Raw genomic sequence first — 22,374 nt, forward strand, 5'->3', positions numbered from 1 at the left:
GAAGGGGGCTAGGTGGCTTAGTGGTTAAGAGCACTGGCTGCTCTTCCAGAGGACCCAATTCTCAGCACCCACATGGCAGCTCACAACTGTCTGTAACTCCAGTTCTAGGAATCTGATGCCCTCACACAGACACCCATGCAGGTAAAACACCAATGCACATAAAAATAAATATTTAAAAAATATAAAAAAAGAAAAAACCCAGAAGGATGAAAAATGGGCACGGCCCCCCCTCCAGGCAGGAGATAGCTATTCAAGGCCTTCCTGGTGGGATTACTGCCATCTTCGAGGTAGTGGAACCCCCGAGACCCCAGCTGAGGGGTGTGGGAGGCCACTACAGTTTGGGCCCTGCCAAGAGGATTCTGCCCTCAACAAGGTCCTAGCAGAGACATGGGCTGTACAGTAGCCGTGTGCTTTATTCAGATCCCCAGTGAGGGCAGTGACATTGAAGTGGCACCAAGTTCCACTTGTCTTGGAATAGGCCAGAAGATCTGGACCCTCATCTCCTCCTATCAGCCTGTTCTTGTGGGTGGGCAGGTTCTAGCTCCTTCTGGGCCCAGGTCCTGGGAGCTGAGGTGTGTGCCAGAGCCGGTCTTCTAGGATGGGGAACAGAGCAGGTCCCCTGAGACCTGGGACATAGACTTCAGCCTAGGTGGGTGTCTTGTTCCATCTGGCAGCTGTGCTGCTTCTGTATCTGATGTTCAGGGGTCCGACCACTCGGGGTCAGTGTCCAGGGTCCTAGTGTCTTGGGAGCAGTGCCTATTGGTCCCGAAGGTGCCTGGCACAGCAGCAGCCACAAGAGGCTGGAAGGCAGAGCCACAGTGAGTGACAGGTATCCCAGGTGAACTAGAGGGCATCCTGCGGGTGGAACAGGGAAAGGACTCATTAGTCCTGATTAGAAGATACCCCAGAGTCCCTTCTGTCGGCCTTCCCCTTGTAGTGGTGATAGCTATGCGGGCTAGTGGGGACCCCATCCACAGCTGCTCTTCAGGTCCTTGTGCTTGGCTAGGCAAATTCTTTCTGCTGAGCTATATCCCCAGCTCTCCTCACGCCCATGTATGTGTGTGTGTATATAAGTACACACACACACACACACACACACACACGTTTTCCAGGCTTATCTCAAACTTTCTCTGCAGCTCAGGCAGGTCTTATATTCCTTCTCCTGAGTAGCTGGGATTACAACCCTGGGCCACTGGGCTTGGTTCTTGTTGAATGGGTTTGGGAGGAAGCAATTGTATCACTACAGACGGTTCAACAGACAATGACCTGTGACACATGGCAGACCCCCTAGGAGGCAAAGGAAAGGCAGGGACAGCCAGGGGTCTGCTAAGGATGGGAAGAGGGGTGTGGACCATACCTGAGGTGGGGGCAACACCATCATTCCCTGGCCGATTCAAGGTATGGATCAAGTCGGATGGCGGGTAGGCAGTGTTGGCGGGGGGCCTGCTGATCCCGTAGGCCAGGGTGTTGGTGTCCAGGCCCATCTCAGACAGGTCTGACATGTTCTGGCTGTGCATCCACAGGATGACGCTTGGATGGCTGCGGGCCTTCTGCAGGTCCCCCACATTCTGACCCAGCAGGTTTCTCACATTGTCCACACTCAGGTTCTGCAAACAAAGCCAGGGTTCTTGGGGGGAGGTGTACAGATCCATGGGGCTGCCTTCCCCAGTCAAGGACCCAGCAAGGGGAGTGCGGCTCCCAGGACTGAGCGGGAGGACTGTGAGGCACAGAGGTCACATGACATCTGCGTCCCTTAGGCTTTGGAACATATGGGTCTGAGACCTGGGGTTCCCAGCTTGACCCACCCTGTCTGCCTACTACAGAGACAGACTTCGAGCCAGGCATTGTGGTGTTGTATATCAGTAATCCCAGCACTTAAGACACTGAGGCAGGAGAATTACGAGTGCCAGGCCAGCCTAGGATACAAAGTAAGACCACATCTCAATAAGACAAAAGAGAGGTAGCCCCTGGGCCCACCTTCAACATAAAGGGATTGAGGTTAGTGAATGTATCAATGTCCATGGAGATGTTGGCCTGGGCCAGGTACTGAAGTTCCTTCAAGGGGGCACCACCTAGAGAGAGCAGAGAAGAGGGACAGAGAGGCAGAGGACTTGTGTTGGGGGGTGACACACAGGGAAGGCAAAGATAGGGGCATATTAAGGAGAGGCAGAGGACTTAGGGGAAAAGAGGCATGGTTCAGGGCTCACCGAGGTAGGGGCGTATTAAGTAGTAGTATTCTCCCACAGTGCTGGCGTTCCTAAAGACCTCGTGAGCCTTGGCGAAGAGCACGTCCTTCCGACTCTGAGGGCAGGGAGAGATGTCCGGAGCCCCGGCCAGCCTAGGGGTAGGATGAGGCAGATGAGTAGGCTCAAAGCCCTTGCCCTGAACCACTGAGGAGAGCCTTTACCCCTTGAAACACAATTTCTTCTTGCCCCTTGTACTGGGTGAGAGTATAAAGCCCCAAATTTAAATCCAGCTGGTACTTCAGAAAGTGCCTTTATTTGGAAACAAGAAACTCTTAGCAGATGAAATCAGAGTAGAAGATGGAAGTTCCACTGGGCTAGGTGAGCCTAACTTCCTCGTGTCCTTATGACAAGTACGGAGTTTTGTATACAGACACACAGGTAAGCGCAAGAAAGGCCTTCCCTGCGAGGTTCCAAGGGGCCTGGCCCTGCAGACATCCTGACTTTGCACTTCTGGCCTAGAGAATATATTTCTCATTTTAAGTCACTCAGTTTGTGGTACTTCCTTTTCTTCATTTTATATTTTTTGTCATTTTTCAATATTACTTATGTGTGCATGCACACGTGTGTGAGCACCACGGTGTATGTGTGGAGGTCTGAGGACAGCTTGAAGATGTCAGTACTTGCCTTCACCCGGTGGGACCAGGGATCGAACTCGGGTGGTGAGACTTGGCGGCAAGCACTTTACCCTCTGAACCATCTTGTTAACTCTCTTATGCATGTTCATGTGTGTGTGTTCGCACACATGTGTGTGCATGTGTGCAGGCCGGGGGTTGACTTCGGGTATCTTTCTCAGTAGCAATTATTTTTGGGGACATTGGTTTGGTTCATCATTTCCACTAGACTGGTCAGGTAGTTCTGCTGGCCAGCAAGTCCCAGGGATCCTGCTGTCTCTGTTTCTCCATGCTGACATCCCAGGTGTGGCTGCCAGCTCCAGCTTTTTATTCTGTGTGCTGGAGACTGGAATTTGGGTCTGATCGCTTATACTGCACACACTTTCCTAGATGTCCCTCTTGCCACTGGTGACATTTTCTTATAGTGGTCCAGCGTGCCTCTGATAGCCTGGCTTGAACCGTTTCACCACCCTTCTGCAGCCTCGGTTTCCCCTATGCCTCATGCTGTGAAGGTGGTTGACAGGGAAGCTCACCGGAACTCTGAGGGCTGGATGATCTGGATTTGCTTGAGGCTCATCCAGCAGAGACGGGAACCCCCGATGGCCACCAGAAGAGCGCCAGTAAGCTTGCCATTGTGGTCCAAGAACTTCTGTAGAACTGCCTAGAGGCAGGGCCAAGGTCAATGGGTCTGGGCAAACCAGACCAGCCAGCTTCGGCCCCATTGCCAGCCTCTGCCACCCTCACCTCTGTCTGGTTCTCCAGAGCTGCGTCCGAGGCCAGTAGGACCATCACCGTGTCTCCAGATGTGATATTCCACTGGCTTATCTCAGCGAGGGAGTAGAGGTAGACCAGAGAGGTGATGAGGTGCAGCTGGTCCTCAGGGATGCCATGCGGGTAGATCTGAAGCAGGAGGGCAGTTTAAGATGCAGCTGAGCCCTCCAGCCTCCACCTCATTATTAACCATCCACACACCTGAGCGAGCTTGGCTTTGACAACACGCTGGCACTCTGCGGGCAGTGGGTGTTGCAGTAAGGGGTCCAGGTTGGCCCTGAGCACACGTGTCCCCAGGCAGGACTCCAGCTGGGTGCAATCATAGTGCACCAGGAAGAGGTCATCATGCAGGGTGGCTGCCGTGATGTTGCCACGGACACAGGAGCTCCCTGCACGGTTGTACTGATGAGCAAGCTGGCAGGTGAAGGCCTGAGCTGACAGCTTGCTGGCTTTGGGACCCATCTTTGATCCTAGCCTTCACTTTCTTCTTGTTTGTTTGCTTTTGAGGGGCAGAGTCTTGCTATGTATCTTGAGTTGGCCTCAAACTTAAGATCCTCCTGCCTCGGCCCCTTTAGGTGCCACCATGCCCACCCCCTTTACTTCTGATTGTAACCAGACCTTGACTTGCTCCTCATCCTTGGTCTCCAGCCAAGAGCTTGGCCCAGACTAGGCCAAAATGAGGAGTCCAGACTGAGGGAGGCATGGTGTCCCTAATACACCTGGTCACACTAACCTGTGCGCCGCTTGAGCCTTGAGGACACCGAGTTGGCCTTGGACTCCAGGAAGTTGGTGACAAAGCGCCTGGCATCGTGCCTGCTCAGCTGGCCTGCCCGGTAAGCAGCCACCACACTGCGGAAGAAGTCCAAGCCTACAGCCTGGCAGGGGCAAGTACGTCCATTCCCAATCATAGGAAGGGCTGCCCTAGTCCCTCCCTCTGCCCCGTGGGCCATATGTGCTGTGATGGGAAAACCCACGGCCACCACACAAGGCTCAGGGTGGCTGTGTGGTGCTCATGGTCCTGGATGGACAGGTGGTGCCCACAGCCAGTCCCACTCCGGGTGCCTTCCTACCTCCTGCACCTTCTCCCACAGCTGGGGGCTGATGTAGGTGGCCAGAGGTCCCAGTGCCTGCAGCCCCTCCAGGTTCCAGGATCCAGGAGGCCTGGTGCATGGGAAAGGGTTCTGAGTCGGAGTCTAACATGCCACCCCATCCCCTAAGCAGGTGGGAAGAGTGTTCGTAGGCTCTTAATTCCTGGCCAGTGCCTACAATCTTGGGGATTGGTACTGCTGTGAACCCCAGATGATGGAATGCACGTTAACCCTGTGCTTCCCTCCATGACTCAACCTGAAATGTCAGAGTCAGGCAGGACCTTGGGTCAGAATTCAAGTAACAAGACTGTAGGAAGCCATCGCTGCCATCCTGGCTTCAGACCTCAAACTCCCGCTCATCTCGAGGAAGGAACCCATCCAGCTCCCCTGGTCCCCACTCACCCTGATCCCTGGAACCACCCACCCAATTTGTGTCTTCCCACTGGCCAGCAGGGCGTTGAGGGCTATAGTCTGCATGACGGTTAGCCTCGGGCATTGAAGCAGGTTCTTCAGCACACGGGGGTCTGCAGTCATGATTTGGGGTGCCTCCATGTCACATACCAGGACTCCAAGAAGCCCCAGGTCTGAGGCGCTGAGCTGCAGGTGGGGTCTCCCCTGCAGGGACAGTAGATTAGTGTTAAACAGATGACCTGGCTTCACTGCCCAATTCTGTCCTCACCTGAGGCACCTACTAGACAGGCCAAGGCTGTGTGCTGTAGGGCAACTCTCTGGTTGGGCAAGTTGGCCAGTAGTTCTGTGTCCCCTTGGACAGCATGGTGAATGAAGGCCCGGCAGTTGGCTTCCCTCACCTGGCTCAGACTGAGGACAAGAGGAGGGATGTCAGGGAGGCAGGATGGGGCCTCCCACCAGCCTTCCCAGTGTCCCTAGGGTAGCCCAAGACCAGAGGAGGTAGCCCCACCACAACTAGCAGGCACTTAAGCGATATGGAGGTCAGAGCAGGGGCACTCACTTGTAGAAAAGTAGGAGGTTGGGTGGGTGGAACACGAAGTCGTCCTGGAGGCCTTGCCGGGCAGCGAGGTTGGCCAAGCAGCTGAGCTGAGCAGGGGCAGAAGTTCAACAGCAGGTTACCGTCACCGTCTGTCCAGTGTGGACAGGCCTTGGTGGGATACTGCTCAGCACCGCCCCCCCCCTCAGCAGAAGGCACACTTTAAGAAGGAATTGGAGATTCATGTGAGTAAAAACCCCATAGTAGCATGGATATGAGAAGGCAGATGGAAAAACGAGGCCGAGAGAGACAATCCTGAGAGAGGCGAATGGCTAGACCGCAGTTAAAAGCCAGAGATGAGCTGGGTGTGGTGGCACATGCTTTTAACCCCAGCACTCTGATGCAGAGATGCAGGTGGATCTCCGTGAGCTGGAAGCCAGCCTAGTCTACAGAGTGAGTTCCAGGACAACCCGGACTATGTAGAGACCCTGACTCAAAAAAAAAAAAAATCGGAAATGTTCAAATTAGATCTGCAGTCACTCAACTGTGTACAGGTTACAAAGCTCATCTAAGACGATGGCCCTACAGATATTAAACGCAGGTCAGTTTTGCCTAGAGAGTGCTGATTCTTTCCTTCTGTCCTTCCGTCCTTCTCTCCTTCATAGGGGTTTCACCGTGAAGGCTGTCTAACTGTGAACTCAAGACTCTCTTGCATACTGAGATGACAGGCATACAACATCATGCCTGTTCTGAATACCTGTCTCCATGGCCCCATGTGGGTGTTGACAGATTCCGCCTTTCAGGGATTTGGTTCATTTCATCTAGGTTGTCACACCTGTGTGCACAGACAGACATTTCTTTACAATCCCTTTATTTGCAAGGGGCGTGTAACAAATGGCCCTTGCTTGTTTCCACTGTGAGTACTTTGTGTCTGTCTTCTCTCTGTTAGCCAGGCTAGAGGCTCTTCACAGTTTCTCAAGGGCAGCTTGCGGCATTGATGGCTTCCTCTAATTCTTTTTTTTTTTTTTTTTTGCTCCAGATTTCATCTTTCCATCTCTTCTTTTAGATTTCTCTTTTTTTCTTTCTTTATTGTTTTTGCTTTTTCGAGACAGGGTTTCTCTGTGTAGCTTTGGAGCCAGTCTGGGAAGTCTTTCTGTAGACCAGGCCGGCCTTGAATCACAGAGATAGCCTGCTTCTGTCTCCCGAGCTCTGGGATTAAAGGTGCGCGCCACCACCACCCAGCTTCTTTTAGATTTCTCTTCCTCCCCTGGCTTCCCGATAGGAAACTCCACCATTGAGTTCAGATATTTTCTTTTAACTTTTACATTATTTATTGATTGGTTGCAGTGGTGGGGTTGCACACATGCTGTGGTGTGCATGGGAGAGCAGAGAACAACTCATGGGAGACAGTTCTCTCTTTCCATCTTCTGGGTCCTGAGATCAAATGCGGGATCAGCAGCAAATCCGTTTACCACCTAAGCTATCTTGCGGGACCCACATCCTTCTCTTTCTGACACACATATTCAAAGCTGTAGTCAGCCACCATTCTCACTGTACCCCACAGGTTCTGATACATTTTCTTCTATCTAGACAGGGCCTCATTCTGTAGCTCAGATTCAGATTCACACTCCTCTTGCATCAGCCCCCAGAACGCTGGGGTGACGGCATCTACTAGCACGGCAGGCTCTATCTTTATTTTCATTTAGCTGAAAACGTCTTGATGCCAGACGGCCAGACGTGATAGTGCACTCCTGTAAACCAAGCACTTAGAAGGTGGAGGCAGGAAGATCAAGTGAGGGCCGGGAAGGTGAGAAAGTGGTCAGGAGGATTTGCTGCTCTCGCAGAGAGCCTGAGCTTTGTTCCCAGCACTCACAGGATGGCTAACAACAATCTGTCACTCCAGTTCCAGGCCATCCGACATCCTCTTCTGGCCCCCTTGGGCACTGCACACACACACACGGTACAGAGAGATATATATGCAGGTAAAGTGCCCAAATATATTACATTTTAAAGGAAAAAGAGCTAGGGTCATTCTTGGCTACATGGTGAGTTAAAAACCAGGCTGGGATACATGCGAGAGACTCCCACCACTAGAAAAAAAAATCTTGAGAGTTCTTTGGATCAGGTATTATCTAAAAGTTTGTTGTTCATGAACTGAAGAAATGATTTCACATTTAAGAGCACTGGTTGCTCTTCCAGAGGTCCTGGGTTCAATTCCCAGCACCCACATGATGGCTCATAGCCATCCATAACTCTAGTTCTGGGGCATCTGACAGACTCTTCTGATCTCTTCAGGCACATGGTGTACATACATGCATGGCAGCAAAACAGCCATACGTATAAATCTTTTTTAAAAAGAGCATTTGGTTCAATTTCCAAGTATTTGAGAGTTTTCCATCTACCTTTCTGCCACTGATTTCTTGTTCAAGTTTATTGTGCTGAGGGCAGACACTGGATGCTGTCTTCATTGTAAGGTGGGGGAAGGTGATCTCAGTCAGGGATGCATTGGTCTTGGTAAGAAGCATGTCTTCTGTTGCCGTCCACACATACCATCTCCACGTACTGACTGAGATGCTGAACGAACTTCCGCACCTGTCCCGTCCTGACAGGTAGTAGCCATCGCTGGCTGTCACAGCAGATTTACCTGTTTCTCTGCCCATTCTACCATCTGTGTCATGTGCGTCTGGACACTTTAGGGTTAGGTGCACACATGCTAAGGGTTATATTTAAAAAAAAAAAAATAGGGCCGGGCGGTGGTGGCGCATGCCTTTAATCCCAGCACTTGGGAGGCAGAGGCAGGCGGATCTCTGTGAGTTCGAGACCAGCCTGGTCTACAGAGCTAGTTCCAGGACAGGCTCCAAAACCACAGAGAACCCTTGTCTCAAAAAACCAAAAAAAAAATAAAAAAATAAAAAATAAAAAAAAATAGAAGAGCATTCTACACAGTTCAGACTAATCCAACTTAGTGGCCCTGCCAAAGCCCCTCAAGTGCTAAGGTTAAAGGCCCGTGCCATCGTGTTCAGCTCTTTCCTTCCATTAACACGGACAGGTGATGTTGGCCAGGCAGGAGAGAGGCCAATGGGCTGCAAGATCCTCCCTCACAGTCCCTGGACTGGTCCACCCCAAGGAGGCACCTGTGTCCTGGATGAGCCTAGGGAAGGGCCCGAGGCAGTGGAGAAGCTTGCAGTCATTTCAAGTCAAGGCAAAAGCACCCTGTAGACAGATTTGCTGGAACACACTAGAACTTCCCAACGTGGGTGCTCATGTAGATCACCCTATAAGGGAAAAGCAGCCTCAGAAGGGCCAGATTTCTTGTCATAATGTGGCTACCAAAAAGTCACATTTTGGGGACTGGAGAGATGGCCTAGCGGTTAAGAGCACCAGCTGCTCTTCCAGAGGATCCAGGTTTAATTTCCAGCACCCAAACGGCAGCTCACAACTGTCTGTAACTCCAGTTCCAGGGGATCTGACAACCTCACACCAATGCACATAAAATAAATTTTAATAAATTATTTAAAAACAGCAACAAAAGTCATATTCTAGGTGGTTTTGAGGTTGGCAGGATGACTTGGAGACAGTCTTCTGCTTCAGAGAAGCTGTGTGCCAACCCCAAGTCCTTGAAAAGCTGCCCCCTCCACCTGGATATACTCTAGCATCCTGGGTAGCCTGCAACACCCCTGCTCTCTCTGCCCTGGAAGCACTTACCTGCCAGGCTTTGAGTGGGACCCTCTGAGAAGCCAGGCTTCTGATTAGAGTGGAGAGCTCTTCTCGGGACAGCTCGCTGGCTGGCAAGCACCAAAAGTTCTGCAGGAGGGAGGTGTTGTCCCTGTATAGATGAAGGGACATGCTGGGTCCAAAGGGGGAAGACCCAGGAAGGAAGGCTTTGGGTACTGCAACGGGGACTTGATCACTCAGTTGTCTCCATGAGTGAGGGAGTAAGAGGCAGGCAATGCCTGTTACAAGTAAGGTTCTCCTTCCTTCCTTCCTTCCTTCCTTCCTTCCTTCCTTCCTTCCTTCCTTCCTTCCTTCCTTCCTTCCTTCTTTCCTTCCTTACTTCTTTTCCTTCTTTCCTTCCTTATTTTCCTTCCTTCTCTTCCTTTCCTTCCTTCCTTCCTTCTTTCCTTTTTTCCTTCCTCCCTTCTTCCCTCCTTCCTTCCATCCTAGAGGACCTTGCTAGGACCAGACTCTCAGCTGGATGAGGCTTTTAACATGGGTCCTGCCATCCCTTCTGGGGCTCAGACTTGGACTAGTCCTAATAGCTGCTGATGGACATGGGGTCACATACTGGATGACCATGGGCGAGGCCATCGTCTGGACCTTTCTCAGGGTGTGACACAAAATCCACCTATTGGGTGGGAGGACATTTCTGATACTAACCCAGGCTTGATTAGATCCATTTGGGATCCTGGCTGTGTTTGACCAGTCATTCATTATATTAACCGACTGGTCCATTGATGATCATCATTGATGATCAAGAAATGGGAATATTCAAGCCCAGGCCTGAGAGCTCGGGACAGAAGGAAATGATAGAGCTAAAATGATTTGGAGATAGCAATGACCTTGAAGTCCCTGGACCTGGCACAAGCAGTAAGGGGGACGGCCTAGAGCTCCAAAGGGGAAGCCTGGTGGTGGTGGGGGGATACTGGCTAAGGTTGCAAGTCTCTGAGGGTTGAGGCTCCTTGTGAGCATGCCCACACATCTGGCTGGCCAGAGACTTGCCTGCATATAATTGGCACTGAACGCCCAGGTCAGAGCTGGCAAACAGTACCCTGCCTGGGCCTTATGTGCAGACTCTGGACATGGTTCCTCCCCTGGGACCAACAGAGGACTCAGGACCAGTCCTCTCCATGTCTTGTCACAGAAAACAATTGGCTGGACTTGGGTTTTGCTCACCTGACCCATGTGTTGGCTTCACTAGTATTCAGCCCTCCCTTGGGGAAGCCCTTAGTTTGCAGACCAGAGCAGTGGGCAGTGAGGGACAGGAGGAGGGTGAGACCCGGACTCGCCAAGGCACCTGCAACAGAGTGGCAGTAAGAGCATGAGCAGGGGCTCCCTGTGACTTCCTCAACCACAGCCCCCCACCCCAAAACGGAGGCCCTAGAGGTGGTTTGCAGAACCAGACCAGTTTCTGTGTAGACAGTCTGGATCTGCCGGTGGTGTGTGTCTTCTGGCACACACAGTGTCCACAAGTGTACATACATTTTCTGGCATGGGCATGTGTGTGAGTGTCTCCCTGGTTGTTACTCTGTGTACTCATAATCTGAGCACCGAGACCCTAAAACTCAGAGTCAGGGGATTGGTTCCACAGTCTTCCAAGCCCTTTGTTTCTGTAGTGAGACATAAAAGGGTCTCCCAGCCCAGGAGGAGGGGTTTGTTGCCAGGGATGTTCTCTCAATACTCAGAGAAGACGCATAGCAAAATCTCTTCTGCAGTAGCAACAGGGCCTATGGAAGATGGCTATACTCTGATGTCCTTTGTGGACCAGTTTCCTCCCTGTGTCCTTGGGTCCTGGCCTGGTTTATTCTGGGACTACCAAAGGGGACTTGGGCTATGTCCTGCTGCCTATACCAGTGGAGGCTCCTTCTGGCCACAGTCCTATCTTGTCCCCACTAGAACCCTCAGGCCTATGTTGGTGGGACCGTGTTTCCACACTAGCTGGCTCTGTGTACAGGGGACCTCACTCTCCTCCCTTCCTCCCCTTGAAACAGGTCCCCAAGTTTGAGCTCATGGAGACGGTGCGGCTAGAGCATAAAGAATCCCTACCTCTGCAGCAATGTGATCCAGAGCCACCCAAGGGGCCTAGGGCATCCCCTTAGTGTAGAAGTGTTTTCTCACCCACTCTGGAGCCCAAGGCTGACTGCTGGAGGCTTCTGATCATCCTGGCTGGAGCGTCTCAGGGCAGGGAAGCCCGAAGGCTGTGGGTTGTAGGTCCAGGTCTATCTGGAGATGAGGCAGGGAGTGACGCAGGTTAGCTTCACAGAAGATGGAAAGAGAGAGAGAAAGAGAAAGAGAAAGCCAGCATCAATATCTTGAGGGTGCCTGACTCTGTCTGGGGAGGAAAACAACCCCACAAACAAGCGTCTCAACGACAGGGAGTGGCAGGGGAGGGGAGCTACTGAGTCTGGCCTTTCTTATCACAGGCAGGCCCCCAGGGAACCCACAGGCGCATTGTCTCCAATTAGCAGATCTCACAAACAGCAAATCTCCCAGGCAGTGGGGGAGAGGTACCCCTACACCTTGTGGCCTAAACCTCAGACCTCAGCTGTCTCTGAGATCCCCATTCTAGAAGAGGGGACCCAGCCAGAGCTGTTGGACTGCTCTGAGCCACTGACCGCCGCCCCCCCCCCCGCATGTACACTTTGATGACTTTGGGGCCCCTCTGACTTTCTGACTCTAAGTGGCCCAAGAGGCACACAGAAAGGTTACTGCCCTGTGTAGGGGCTAAAACAGGCTCAGATGCCGAGCAGCCTGAACACTATGGTCTAGCTGGTGTCTTCTGACCTCACAGATCTTACCTGAGCAGGAATGTGGTCTCTGGTAGTGGAGCTGATGTTCAGGGACCAGGGAGGAGGCTGCTCCTGACCACACGGCCACAGGATAGGGTAGATCAGTGTTCCAGATGCCAGCGAACCAGGCTCAAGTTCTGTCAATCCTTGCAGCTGAGTCCCTGGATACTGGGCTGATGTGGGTAGAGCTGCCACGGTTTCTGCTCATCTGCAAGCCTGGCTCAGTAGACAGCTCGGGACTGCCCTGCCTAGTCAATCCACTCTGGCAGTGATACCTGCCAGGCAGGCCTACGGGGAGGAGACTAGACTGTGCCAGGTGATGCTTGTATCAACCCCTCGGGCCTTAGGCATAGCAAGCACCTGCTCTTCAGCCCCAGGAGAAACTCAAGCTGAGCTTGGGCTGAGCTCAGGGTTGGCAGGCACCCAGTATACACGCTCCCCTTGAGGCCCAGCCTTGCTCAGGGTGTGAAGGGGGGCAGCCTGAAGTCATGTGTGTCTCTGTGCACATAGGTTATCTCATTTTGCATATTTTGTGCATCCACCGAGCTTCCATATGCAAGCTCTCCCCACACAGGACTTAGGCACACACAGACAAGTGTGGTGGCAGGGTGATGGCCATTCTATGGGTCCTAACGCACAGTGCCATGCAGACATGTGGGCTGTGGGCAGAGTGACCGTGCAGAGAAGCATATATTGGACACCTAGTCCAGTCTCTGGATCTAGTCAGGGCTTGAAAACACCCGCTGAAACCTCAGGGACACAATCACCAGCACCAGGGCCAAGATGATAGCATCACCAGGCAAGTCTCGAAAGTGGCCAGGTATGAGGACAGTCTGCTAGGATTTCCCAGCTGACTTGCTGGGAAAGCTGCCTCTGGGCTGAAGTGTAGGTCCTAACTGTCCCAGGCTGATCCCTGGCTCCTGGCACTGACCATGGGCCAACTTGAAGCTCTGACTTTGGAAGAGGTTATGGGGGGTAGGAAGGCTCCAGGGCCTTGAGGCCCTGAAGTGTGGTTCTGGAACTACACAATCACTGTCTGCACTCAAAATACCAGGTGACCAGCAGGCCGGCTTTGCCGTCCCATGTGGGGCTGGCAGCTGTGGTAACAGCAGACCACGGCCACTCAGGAGTCCCAGAAGACCTGCCAGGCGGGATCTCCAATAGGTTGGAGCTCAGGTTGCATGGCTGGTTCAGGATGGGTCTCACAGGGCTCCTGGGCTTCCATCTGGACCAGTGAAGCTGACACAACGGTCTCCAGCAGCTACCTTTGGTGGTAGTGAGGGGGCACTGAGGCTTAGGGGTTGTAGCATGATTAATAAAAACCCAGAGACAGATATTGGGGTTCAACCTGAAGGTCAGAAAAGCAAAATAACCAGCCACTGGCTCTTACTTACCTCTATCCCAGTCCAAAATGGCGATCCTGCCTCCAGGAATCTCAGAATGAGACTGAGAGCTGTCTCCTCTCCTTTTATATTCCCTCTAGTGCTGGGATTAAAGGCATGCACCTCTACTGTCCAGTTTCTATGGCAAACTAGTGTGGCTACTAGGATTAAAGGTGTGTGTCACCACTGCCTGGTCTGTAAGGCTGACCAGAGCAGCTGTTTTATTCTCTGATCTCCAGGCAAGATTTATTTATTAAAATACAAATGAAATATCACTACAATAGGTCCCCATTCTGGAGAGACAAGGCCCTGGGGACAGGTTTGGGAAAGGGTCCCAAGCATAGAGCACAGGCCTACCCTGAGACTCAGCTTTAACCTGAGGTCAAGGACACACTGCCAATGGTACTCTGACTCTAGTGTTGACCTGGGAACAGGTTTTGGATAAGGAGTTGTTTTTGTGTTTGTATTTGTTCTCCTGGTATTGACTCTGTGGCCTTGAGCATGCGAGGCAAATACTCTACTATTGAATTACATGCCTGTTTTGACTCAAAAGGATGCTCTGGACACGAAGCTACCTGCCAGGAGGAGGTGTCAGGTACCTCCAGGGCCCAGGTAGGCTGGAAGAGAGAGACTTCCCTCATTCCAGCTTGGGCAGAGGCTGTCGGTTTGGCCTCTAGGGCAGTCATAGGCCCAGGATCAACAAACAATCATACAATAGTATCATCGCGGATGGAGTTATAGCCCATCCCAGCCTGTCCTGGAACTAGCTCTTGTAGACTAGGCTGGTCTCAAACTCACAGAGATCCGCCTGCCTCTGCCTCCCAAGTGCTGGGATTAACCTTCCTCCTGTTTATGGCTACCTGAACCCTCCCACAGCCTTGGATGAGTTCAAATCCTGCCTTTCCAGATGGGATGATGGGGACCCAGAGGGGCTAAGTGAATAGGGCACCTAGAATGTGCTAATTGCCCGTGTGCTCTAGGCAAGGCCTGCACACACCTTGCTTGACTCTGCCTGGAGTTCTGGCCAGGCTGGCCTGTATCAGGAGGCCCCTCCAGGAAGCCTTGTCTAATCGCTCCATCCTCTGAACCTTGTCTGCCCTTTGAATTCTGCCCACCCCATACCCGCAGGATGAGGGTAGATGTGCAAAGGTGGATGCCCCATTGGGACTCTGGAACCTCAGCTGGAGGAGAGCCCACCTGGAATGGGAGCAGGGGCTAGATCACGTGGGTAACTCCAACGGGTCCTGGGAGACCATGGGTTGGTTGGGATTTTTTTAGGCAGACATAGTTGTAGAGTGTTTTCTGGAGCAGGGCCTTGACCAGGGTTTCTTCTCTGCTTTCCTTTTGACTTGTTCTGTCTGTCTGCCTGTCTGTCTGTCTGTCCAATTTCCCATCTATCTCACTCCTTGCTCCATGGCCTCAACTTTTTACCTTGTGCCAGGCCATTGTGAGTTCAGAGACCTCACCCACCCTGCATGCTGGCCATTGGTGTCCTGCCATGATAGCAACCCATGGCTGGTGTACTGAGGCTGCCTAGAGCACTTGGCACTCAGATGAAGTCTGGTAGAGCCTGTGGCATTCTTTTGCTGCCACTGCAGGTTTGTCCTTTGAGAGGTGGGCTGGGTCATGGAGATTGCAGAGGAGCCTTGCCCCTGTCTGGTGGCCCATCTGCAGCTCCTGTGTCCTGGAGGGTGCTCCCATGGTGTTGGTCACTGCTCTGCTTCCTGCTCAAGCAGGACCATGCCTGCCATGAGGGAGCTGCTTCTTCTTTATAATCTCTCTCTCTTTCTCTGTGTGTATGTATTTGTGTGTGTAAGTGCGTGTTTTGTGTGTGTGTATGATGGAGGCCCATATTTCTATATGGTATGGCAGCCAGGCTCTAAAGCCATAGGCCCCACCTGAGATGGTCACGTAGCCCTGCAGACAGGCTGTCTCTACCCTAACAAAGGGTCAGGATGCTGTTTTGCTCCTTTCTTTGTAATTTGGAGGATGCCTGATAGAGATGCTGATTCAAGCCTATGTGACAACTAGCATACAGAGCAGACAGGTAGATGTGGACATGACTAAAAGCCATTCACCTGGTTACCTAGGAAACAGAATGCTAATGATTCTATCCCCCAGTTTATGTTTTGATAGATAAGGCTGTTTGGAGAATAAACGTGAGAAATTCTTCAGGATGTGAACTCAGGACTTCATGAGGGATCATGGAGAATCTCCCTCCCAATAAAGCTATGTGAGTTGTGTCTTTTTTCCCGTGTCTCCACGCCGGTCTAGAGAGAGTTTATGTTTGGGTCTGGTCAAGAGAAATAATTTAGAGTCTGGGTTAGCACTGGACCCTGACAGTATGAAAGTGCGTATGTGAGTGCATGTGTGTTGGTGTGTGTACAGTCCATACTACTATGTGTACTACGGTCCTGTAGTGCCTGTACTACATGTACTATGGTACTATGCCTTTAGCATACAGCCTGCACCAGGCAAGCCTGGAGACTGAAATATGCAAGTGCGTGTGCGCGGTGCGCGCGCGCACGCACACACACACACACACACACACACACACACACACGGGGGGGGGTCATCCCTGAAACAAGAATGCCAACTTGAATCAAGAATGCCCACTTTATTGTGTTCCAGGGCATCTTATATAGGGTCTACCTGACCAACGGCCACACCCTAACTCTCAGCTGCAAAACCACCAGAAACCACTCCCCTGTCTCGTGCTCAGAGCAGCTGCAAGCACAGGAAAACAAGTTGTTTTGTGTGGAGCAGTTGCAAGCCTAGAAAACAAGCTGTTTACAGGAAATTCAGGGTCTGGGGGGTCCACAGTCCCCAACAGGTGTGTGTGTATATGTATGTGAATGTATGTGACTGCATGTGTGTTTGTATGTTTGTGAGTGCATGTGTATATGTGTGTGTGTGTGTGCACACGTGTGTGCAGATCAGAAGACAGCCTTGTCAGGGTTAGTCCTTGCCTTGCCTCTTCCACCTTGCTTGAGACAGTCCTTTACAGTCCACTGTTGTGTACACGGCAAGCTGGCCTATAAACTGAGCCCCCTGTCCCCACCTCCCATGTCACTGTAGGAATCTGGGACTGTGAGCCACCATGTCTGGCTTTACGTGGGTTCTGGGGACCAAAACTCAGGTCTTCACATTTCTGCAACACGTAACCCACTGAGCCATCTCTCCAGTCTCTCAAAAAAACAAAAAACAGCCGGGCGGTGGTGGCGCACGCCTTTAATCCCAGCACTTGGGAGGCAGAGGCAGGCGGATCTCTGTGAGTTCGAGACCAGCCTGGTCTACAGAGCTAGTTCCAGGACAGGCTCCAAAGCCACAGAGAAACCCTGTCTCGAAAAACAAAAACAAAAACAACAACAACAAAAAAAACCCAACAAAAAACAAAAACAAAAAAAACCAAAACAGGGTCTCTTGGTTAGGGCTTGCCTCCAACTTGTTACGTGGCCAAGGATGTCCTTGAACTTGGGATCTTTTGCTTCTAACTCCGGAGTGCTGGGATTGCAGGTGTGCACCATGCACCACAGCGTGAAGGTTTTTTGGTTTGTTTGCTTGCTTGAATGTACGGCTGGGATTGGAGCCCAGGGTCCATGAATGCTAAGCTGAACTGCATCCCCAGCCTTATTTCCTCTTCAAAATGGGAAAACTTGCCTTTGGTGGCTTATGGAAGCTGCTGGCCTGGACTCTCAGAGGCAATGACTCTTTCCTGTCTGAAGACTGCGCTGAGATCTCTGGCGTGTGCCTGTCAGCGCTGAACTTCTTGAGGGAAGCCTTTTGGGAAGTCTTGATACTTCCTGCCTGAAGTCTGGCAGGGAAGGACCCCGAGAACTACAAAGGTTTGAAGTTGGCTCAGCCCCTTTCCCTACAGATCACAAGCCATGCCTTCGGGTCCAAGTGCAGACACACTGGTGACAGCACTCAGCAGTGCCCCCGTGTGGTGATAACAGGCATGACAGCTGTTGAACTGAGAGCAGGGACTTTGGAGTTGTCTGCCATGGGGAAATGAACTTCCAATGCCTGAGTCTGCAGAGACATCCCTCCAGCCCACCACTATGACTAGGCCTTGCTGAGCGAGGGGCATCCTGAGGCTGAGGAAACAGGAAAAGACCGATATTTCCCCGGAGAGACAAAGAAACACATGAGTGGCCATTGAGGGCTCAGTGGGGGTGGGTATAGCTTTCCCATTCGACTCCAAGCTCCCCTTTTGCAGACTGGGAAACTGAGGCACAGGAAGCAGAAAGCAACTGGCTCCAGTGGCTTCTGGTCTGGCCCATCATGGCAGCTGTAGTCCACCCAGACTGCAGGGGCAGTCCAGGAGACACACTGTAATGGGGAAGGGCTGAGCAGGAGCCAGGTGACCTCAGAGGGGATGCTGGCTTTGTGACATCCCTCCCATGAGCACTGGGACTCTGGACACTTAGGCTATAGCCCAACATGAACAGTGGCTCTTCTACAGACCCTGGTTGAAAGTTGTCATCTATCGCCGGGCGGTGGTGGCGCACGCCTGTAATCCCAGCACTTGGGAGGCAGAGGCAGGCGGATCTCTGTGAGTTCGAGGCCAGCCTGGTCTACCAAGGGAGTTCCAGGACAGGCTCCAAAGCTACAGAGAAACCCTGTCTCGAAAAACCAAAAAAAAAAAAAAGAAAGTTGTCATCTATAATAATGCTTTTAACTGGGAAGGGCCTTCTGAGGACTGGGTGTATGACCCAACTTCTGGTACTAAGAACCCCCAAGCCACAAGCTTCTCATTGCCTATGGGGTGAGGAATGGCAGCATCCATGCCCTTAAGGTCTACAGTGGGTCCTGCTAAGTGGTCATGGGATAGAGGTTGGCCAGATTCAGCAACGGTAAAGGGTACCCCATTTCAGATACACTCGTGGTCACTCTCAGGGTTGATCACTGAACATTTATTCTTAATCTAAACCCTAGCTGTAGCGAGTGGTGCTGCGGCCATGTTGTGGTGGATGGGTGAGGCCCCGAAGGCTCCCAGGAAAGGACCCAAAGGCCAACACTGACACACTATGGCTGTGGAGAAGCCAGGCGGGTGGTGACACGGCAGAAGCTCCAGTCAGAAGCAGCATCCACGACAGGCTTGGCGAGATGGGCATGCGTGGAGGACGCCTCTGTAGATGCCCAACACACTCCCATGCACTGGGGCCAAACGCTGGATGCAGGCAGAGGAGATGAGGCCCTGGCAGAGATCAGCAAAGGCACGTGACAGTGGCAGGCAGCAGGAGGCAAGTTAGGGGCTGCACGTGACCGACTCCAGCTGGGCTAATGCCTCAGGCACCATCCTGGAGGGGTGGGGCCCAGGAGGATCCTGGCTTTGCCCCTCGGGGCTAAGGGCTTGGGCAAGCCTGGAGTAAAGCTTAGGAGGCAGGAAGCTGTTCCAGGGGGAAATTCCCTGGAAGAATGCTGAGAGAAAGACTTGCCTACTGGACATCTGTCCCACAGACCGAGCGCCCTGTCCTCTAGCAATCACGGCCTCCTAGCAGCGGAGTCTAGCAGCTCTCAACCCCCAATGCCCAGAGACCTTCAGTCGTCTGGCTCTAGGGTCCACTCTGACAGCCACTGCAGGCACGATGCTCGCTGTGCCTCCGTTTCAGGAGGGGGCCGACCTGGCCTGGGCAGCGGAGTGGAGGGGCTGCAGGGCCTCTGCACTCCATCCATAGGGTTGGGGTCAGGGTCAGTCTGTAGAGCTTGTATGAGCTGTTCAAGGGGCTGAACGCAGGTATGAGGACTCCAGCAGGCATCAAGGGCGGGCACGAAGGGGTCAGGTGTACAGGCCTCCACGCGCTCAGCCTGAGTGGGGATGCGCAGGTAAAAGGCGTGCAGCATCATGCGGAAAGGTTGGTCCTCCTGGTCCTCAGCCTGTCCGTAAGTTAGGTCACCCACGATAGGGTGGCCAAGGGCACTGCAGTGTACGCGTAGCTGGTGAGTCCGGCCTGAGGGGTCAGGGGACGGGAGGTCAGGCTGGGATGAACCATTCTTTGTCGTATCCCTACCCCTCTCTCAACAGTATCCAGCAAGTTCTCTGGGGTGGTTTTAGAGTAGTGTGGCAGCCCCTTGCGTTTTTGCTCTGCAGTGCTGGGGTTTGAATCCAGAGCCTGGTTCCTGCTAGGCAAACATTCTACAGCTAAACTGTACCCCAACTCTTTTTCTGCCTAAATTTTTTTTTTCTGCCTAAATTTTTTTAAAGTGCATTTTAACTGTGTGTGTGTGTGTTTGTGTGCCTGCATGTGGTTGTATGCTACAGTGTACAAATGAAGAAGACAACTTCTAAGAGCCTCTTCTCTCCTTCCACCATGTTGGCCTGGGGACCAAACTCAGGTTTTCAGGCTTGGTGGGGCAGGTACCTTTACCCGCTGAGCCATCTCCCTGGCCCCCCCTTTTTTTTTTCTTGAGACCAAGTCTCGTGTAGCCCAGGCTGGTCTTGAACTCTAGCCAAGGATGGCCATGAACTTCTGGTCTTTCTGCCTCTACCTACAGAGTGCTAGAATTACGTGCATATACCACACCTTGTTTACCCCATCTTTCCCCCCCCCCCCCGAGACATGGTTTCTCTGTAGCTTTGGAGCCTGTCCTGGAACTAGCTCTTGTAGACCTTGAACTCACAGAGATCCACTTTCCTCTGCCTCCAGAGCGCTGGGATAAAAGACGTGCGCCTGGCTCCCATCTTCTTTTTTAAAGAAAGAATGTCCTAACAGGCAGTGGTGGCACATGCCTTTAATCCCAGCACTCGGGAAGCAGAAGCTGGTGGATTTTTGTGAGTTCAAGACGACACAGAGACACCCTGTTCCAAAAAAAAGGAAATAAAGAATCTCGTGAGTAGCCTATAGATCTGTGTCACCAAGAAGGGTAGGGCAGGGTGGGACAGCTCTCAGTACAGGATCCATCACATCCCTTGCTACCAATTAGATGTTGGGACTCAGGACAAGATATTGGGCTGGGGGGCCATTGGTGGGGGCACAGTCATAGAGACACTTGGTCTAGCTAGTGAGCTCGGTTAAACCGTCAGGGTACGTGTAGGCGCCAGCAAGGATCTTGCTATTGGCTCTGCCCAAACACCTGGTATAGACCCGGGCAGGCCACAATGGCTACACCTCAAGATCATTTCTTGTATGACCATATTCCTGCCTTCCCTCCTCGACCTGGACACACCTGTGAGTGGCTTCAGCAGCACTTTGGACACAGGGTCACCAGCATACAGTCCATGTTCCAGGACTAACAGCTCTGTGAGACTTGGCTTAGGGTTTTCGCAACCTGGATGCAAAGGCAAACATGGCAGTCAGCTGGGCCGGCCCCAGGCTTGAGTCAACTCTAACCACACCTGTCCGGCTCTTGCCATCCACGCAGGGTTCAGGCTGGAGACATGCCCGTGCCCCATCCCAATCACTGTACCGTGTGTGCCCTCGATGCACATGGTGTGAGTCCGCCCCTCCGTACTGTTCCTGCCAATGGCATAGCTGATTGTCACCTGGCTTTCCTGGATATGGCCCCGGACCTGCCGAGCAAGGACATCACATACAGCTCACAGTGCCACAGGGCTGATGTGGAGCTTGGGTTAGAGGGAGCTGCTGGTGTAGGCTAGGAGCCTTGGGTCCCCATACTGCATCCTAAGAACTAGCTAGGACTTACCAGTGCCAGGTAGGCTTTGGTGACTCGCCGCTCCTTGAAGCATTTATAAGCGCTGCCTGCAGCTGCTTTATTTAGGGCCACGCAAAGCGCCCCACTGGTGGAGAAGTCCAGCTGGTGGCAGAACCTGGGAAGGGGCAGAAGGGCAGCAGTGGCTGGACCCTGCGTGTTCTGGCTAGCACTTTTGTGGCAGTGTCCAGTGTCCCAGAAACCTCTGGAAGGATGCTGCAGTGGGGTTCTCTGTGTTGGCTGTGTACCTGAACCCATAGCAGGTGTCAGGGTCAGCCAGCTCTGGGAAGTGGTGCCGCAGCTGCTTCTGTAGGGTCAGGGTCTCCCGCCAGGTCTTGCTATCAATGCGCAGATCCCAGTGCTTGTTCACCACCAGGAAGTCGCTGCTCTGGTACGCGATGGACAGATTTTCTATGCTGCCAGGCTCCATGGTGGGGCTGCACGCAGGCGGGAGTGAACCTGGGGTAGGAGGGTGCCTGACCTGGACCTCAAGAACTGTGCACACTTACTGGAACCCTTTAAACCTTCCATGTCAGGGGTGTCACCTCGGGAATCGGAGTCTGGACAAGGTCAGGCGATTCTGACTTGTCCTGGACTCAGGGTGAGGGAGCTCTCCCTGACCCAAATCTGAATTGACAGCCTGATTGCCCAGTTCACCCCTACACACTAGGTTATGAACTTTCCCTGAGTAGGCAAAGAAGGGGACAGGGGCTGCTGCGTCCTGATTGGCCCTGGACCACCCAGGACTGCAGGCGGTCCCTAACTTGCCTCCCACCAGCCTGTGACCACAGGCGGACCCTTTAAAACTTACCTGAAAAAGGGATCCAGGGACAGAACACCACTTCTCAGCCCTGCATCCAACCCGGCTTCTCTACAATAGGAACCAGGTCTTGGCCTGGCTGAGGCGCAGCCCCGCCCTCACCCCGCCCACCCCACCTACTAATGGATGGCCATGCTGGCCAATGGTATTCCTGGCACGGAACTCCGCCCACTGAAGGATGGAGAGGCCCCGCCCGGACGGTCTGCGCACGCACCTTCTTAGCTCCACCTATTTCCCCGCCTCCCGCACGGACGATGGCTGAACAGACCAATAAAAAACATTCTTGGCCCTCCGCTTCAATCACTGAACTTCTTATTTCTCTCCTCCCGCCCTTTGCGTGCGAAGACCCGC

The 22,374-nt window shown here is 52.7% G+C and overlaps 2 protein-coding genes across 3 annotated transcripts; both read right to left on the reverse strand.

Annotated features, from left to right (window-relative positions):
* Window positions 1-640: 640 nt before the first annotated feature.
* Window positions 641-11,540, reverse strand: LOC101990780 (mesothelin-like protein). The gene is made up of 15 exons (XM_026780597.1): window positions 11,498-11,540; window positions 10,556-10,676; window positions 9,368-9,488; window positions 5,687-5,772; window positions 5,409-5,535; window positions 5,141-5,331; window positions 4,699-4,789; window positions 4,362-4,503; window positions 3,830-4,017; window positions 3,602-3,757; window positions 3,391-3,518; window positions 2,208-2,338; window positions 1,978-2,072; window positions 1,358-1,607; window positions 641-855 (listed from the first exon to the last, which is right to left on the reverse strand). Exons 1-15 carry the CDS (start codon window positions 11,538-11,540, stop codon window positions 641-643), a joined length of 2,085 nt encoding a protein of 694 aa, XP_026636398.1.
* A 6,905-nt stretch (window positions 11,541-18,445) lies between these two features.
* Window positions 18,446-22,103, reverse strand: Rpusd1 (RNA pseudouridine synthase domain containing 1). Of its 2 annotated transcripts, none has more exons than XM_005349090.2 (6): window positions 22,015-22,103; window positions 21,452-21,640; window positions 21,198-21,321; window positions 20,961-21,063; window positions 20,721-20,822; window positions 18,446-19,504 (listed from the first exon to the last, which is right to left on the reverse strand). In XM_005349090.2, the coding sequence occupies exons 2-6, from the start codon at window positions 21,631-21,633 to the stop codon at window positions 19,095-19,097; spliced, it is 921 nt and encodes a 306-aa protein (XP_005349147.1). In that variant the 5' UTR covers window positions 21,634-21,640; window positions 22,015-22,103; the 3' UTR covers window positions 18,446-19,094. The 2 variants fall into 2 exon arrangements, with proteins under 2 accessions (XP_005349147.1, XP_013202561.1); XM_013347107.2 differs by having other exon boundaries at window positions 21,452-21,662.
* Window positions 22,104-22,374: the final 271 nt, after the last annotated feature.

This window comes from Microtus ochrogaster, chromosome 7 (genome assembly GCF_000317375.1).
Source record: "Microtus ochrogaster isolate Prairie Vole_2 chromosome 7, MicOch1.0, whole genome shotgun sequence".
NCBI lineage: Eukaryota > Metazoa > Chordata > Mammalia > Rodentia > Cricetidae > Microtus > Microtus ochrogaster.

What these genes read in the sequence shown, in the direction of transcription:
- LOC101990780 (XM_026780597.1), bottom strand. Translation starts at nt 11,540, where the DNA reads ATGATCAGAAGCCTCCAGCAGTCAGCCTTGGGCTCCAGAGTGG. An exon ending in AACCTCCTACTTTTCTACAA is followed by an intron (nt 5,536 to 5,686) that starts GTGAGTGCCCCT and finishes TCTTGTCCTCAG; the next exon opens with TCTGAGCCAGGTGAGGGAAG. An exon ending in ACACAGCCTTGGCCTGTCTA is followed by an intron (nt 5,332 to 5,408) that starts GTAGGTGCCTCA and finishes CTGTCCCTGCAG; the next exon opens with GGGAGACCCCACCTGCAGCT.
- Rpusd1 (XM_005349090.2), bottom strand. Translation starts at nt 21,633, where the DNA reads ATGGAGCCTGGCAGCATAGAAAATCTGTCCATCGCGTACCAGAGCAGC. An exon ending in CCAAAGCCTACCTGGCACTG is followed by an intron (nt 21,064 to 21,197) that starts GTAAGTCCTAGC and finishes CTTGCTCGGCAG; the next exon opens with GTCCGGGGCCATATCCAGGA. An exon ending in GCTGCTGAAGCCACTCACAG is followed by an intron (nt 19,505 to 20,720) that starts GTGTGTCCAGGT and finishes CTGACCCCTCAG; the next exon opens with GCCGGACTCACCAGCTACGC.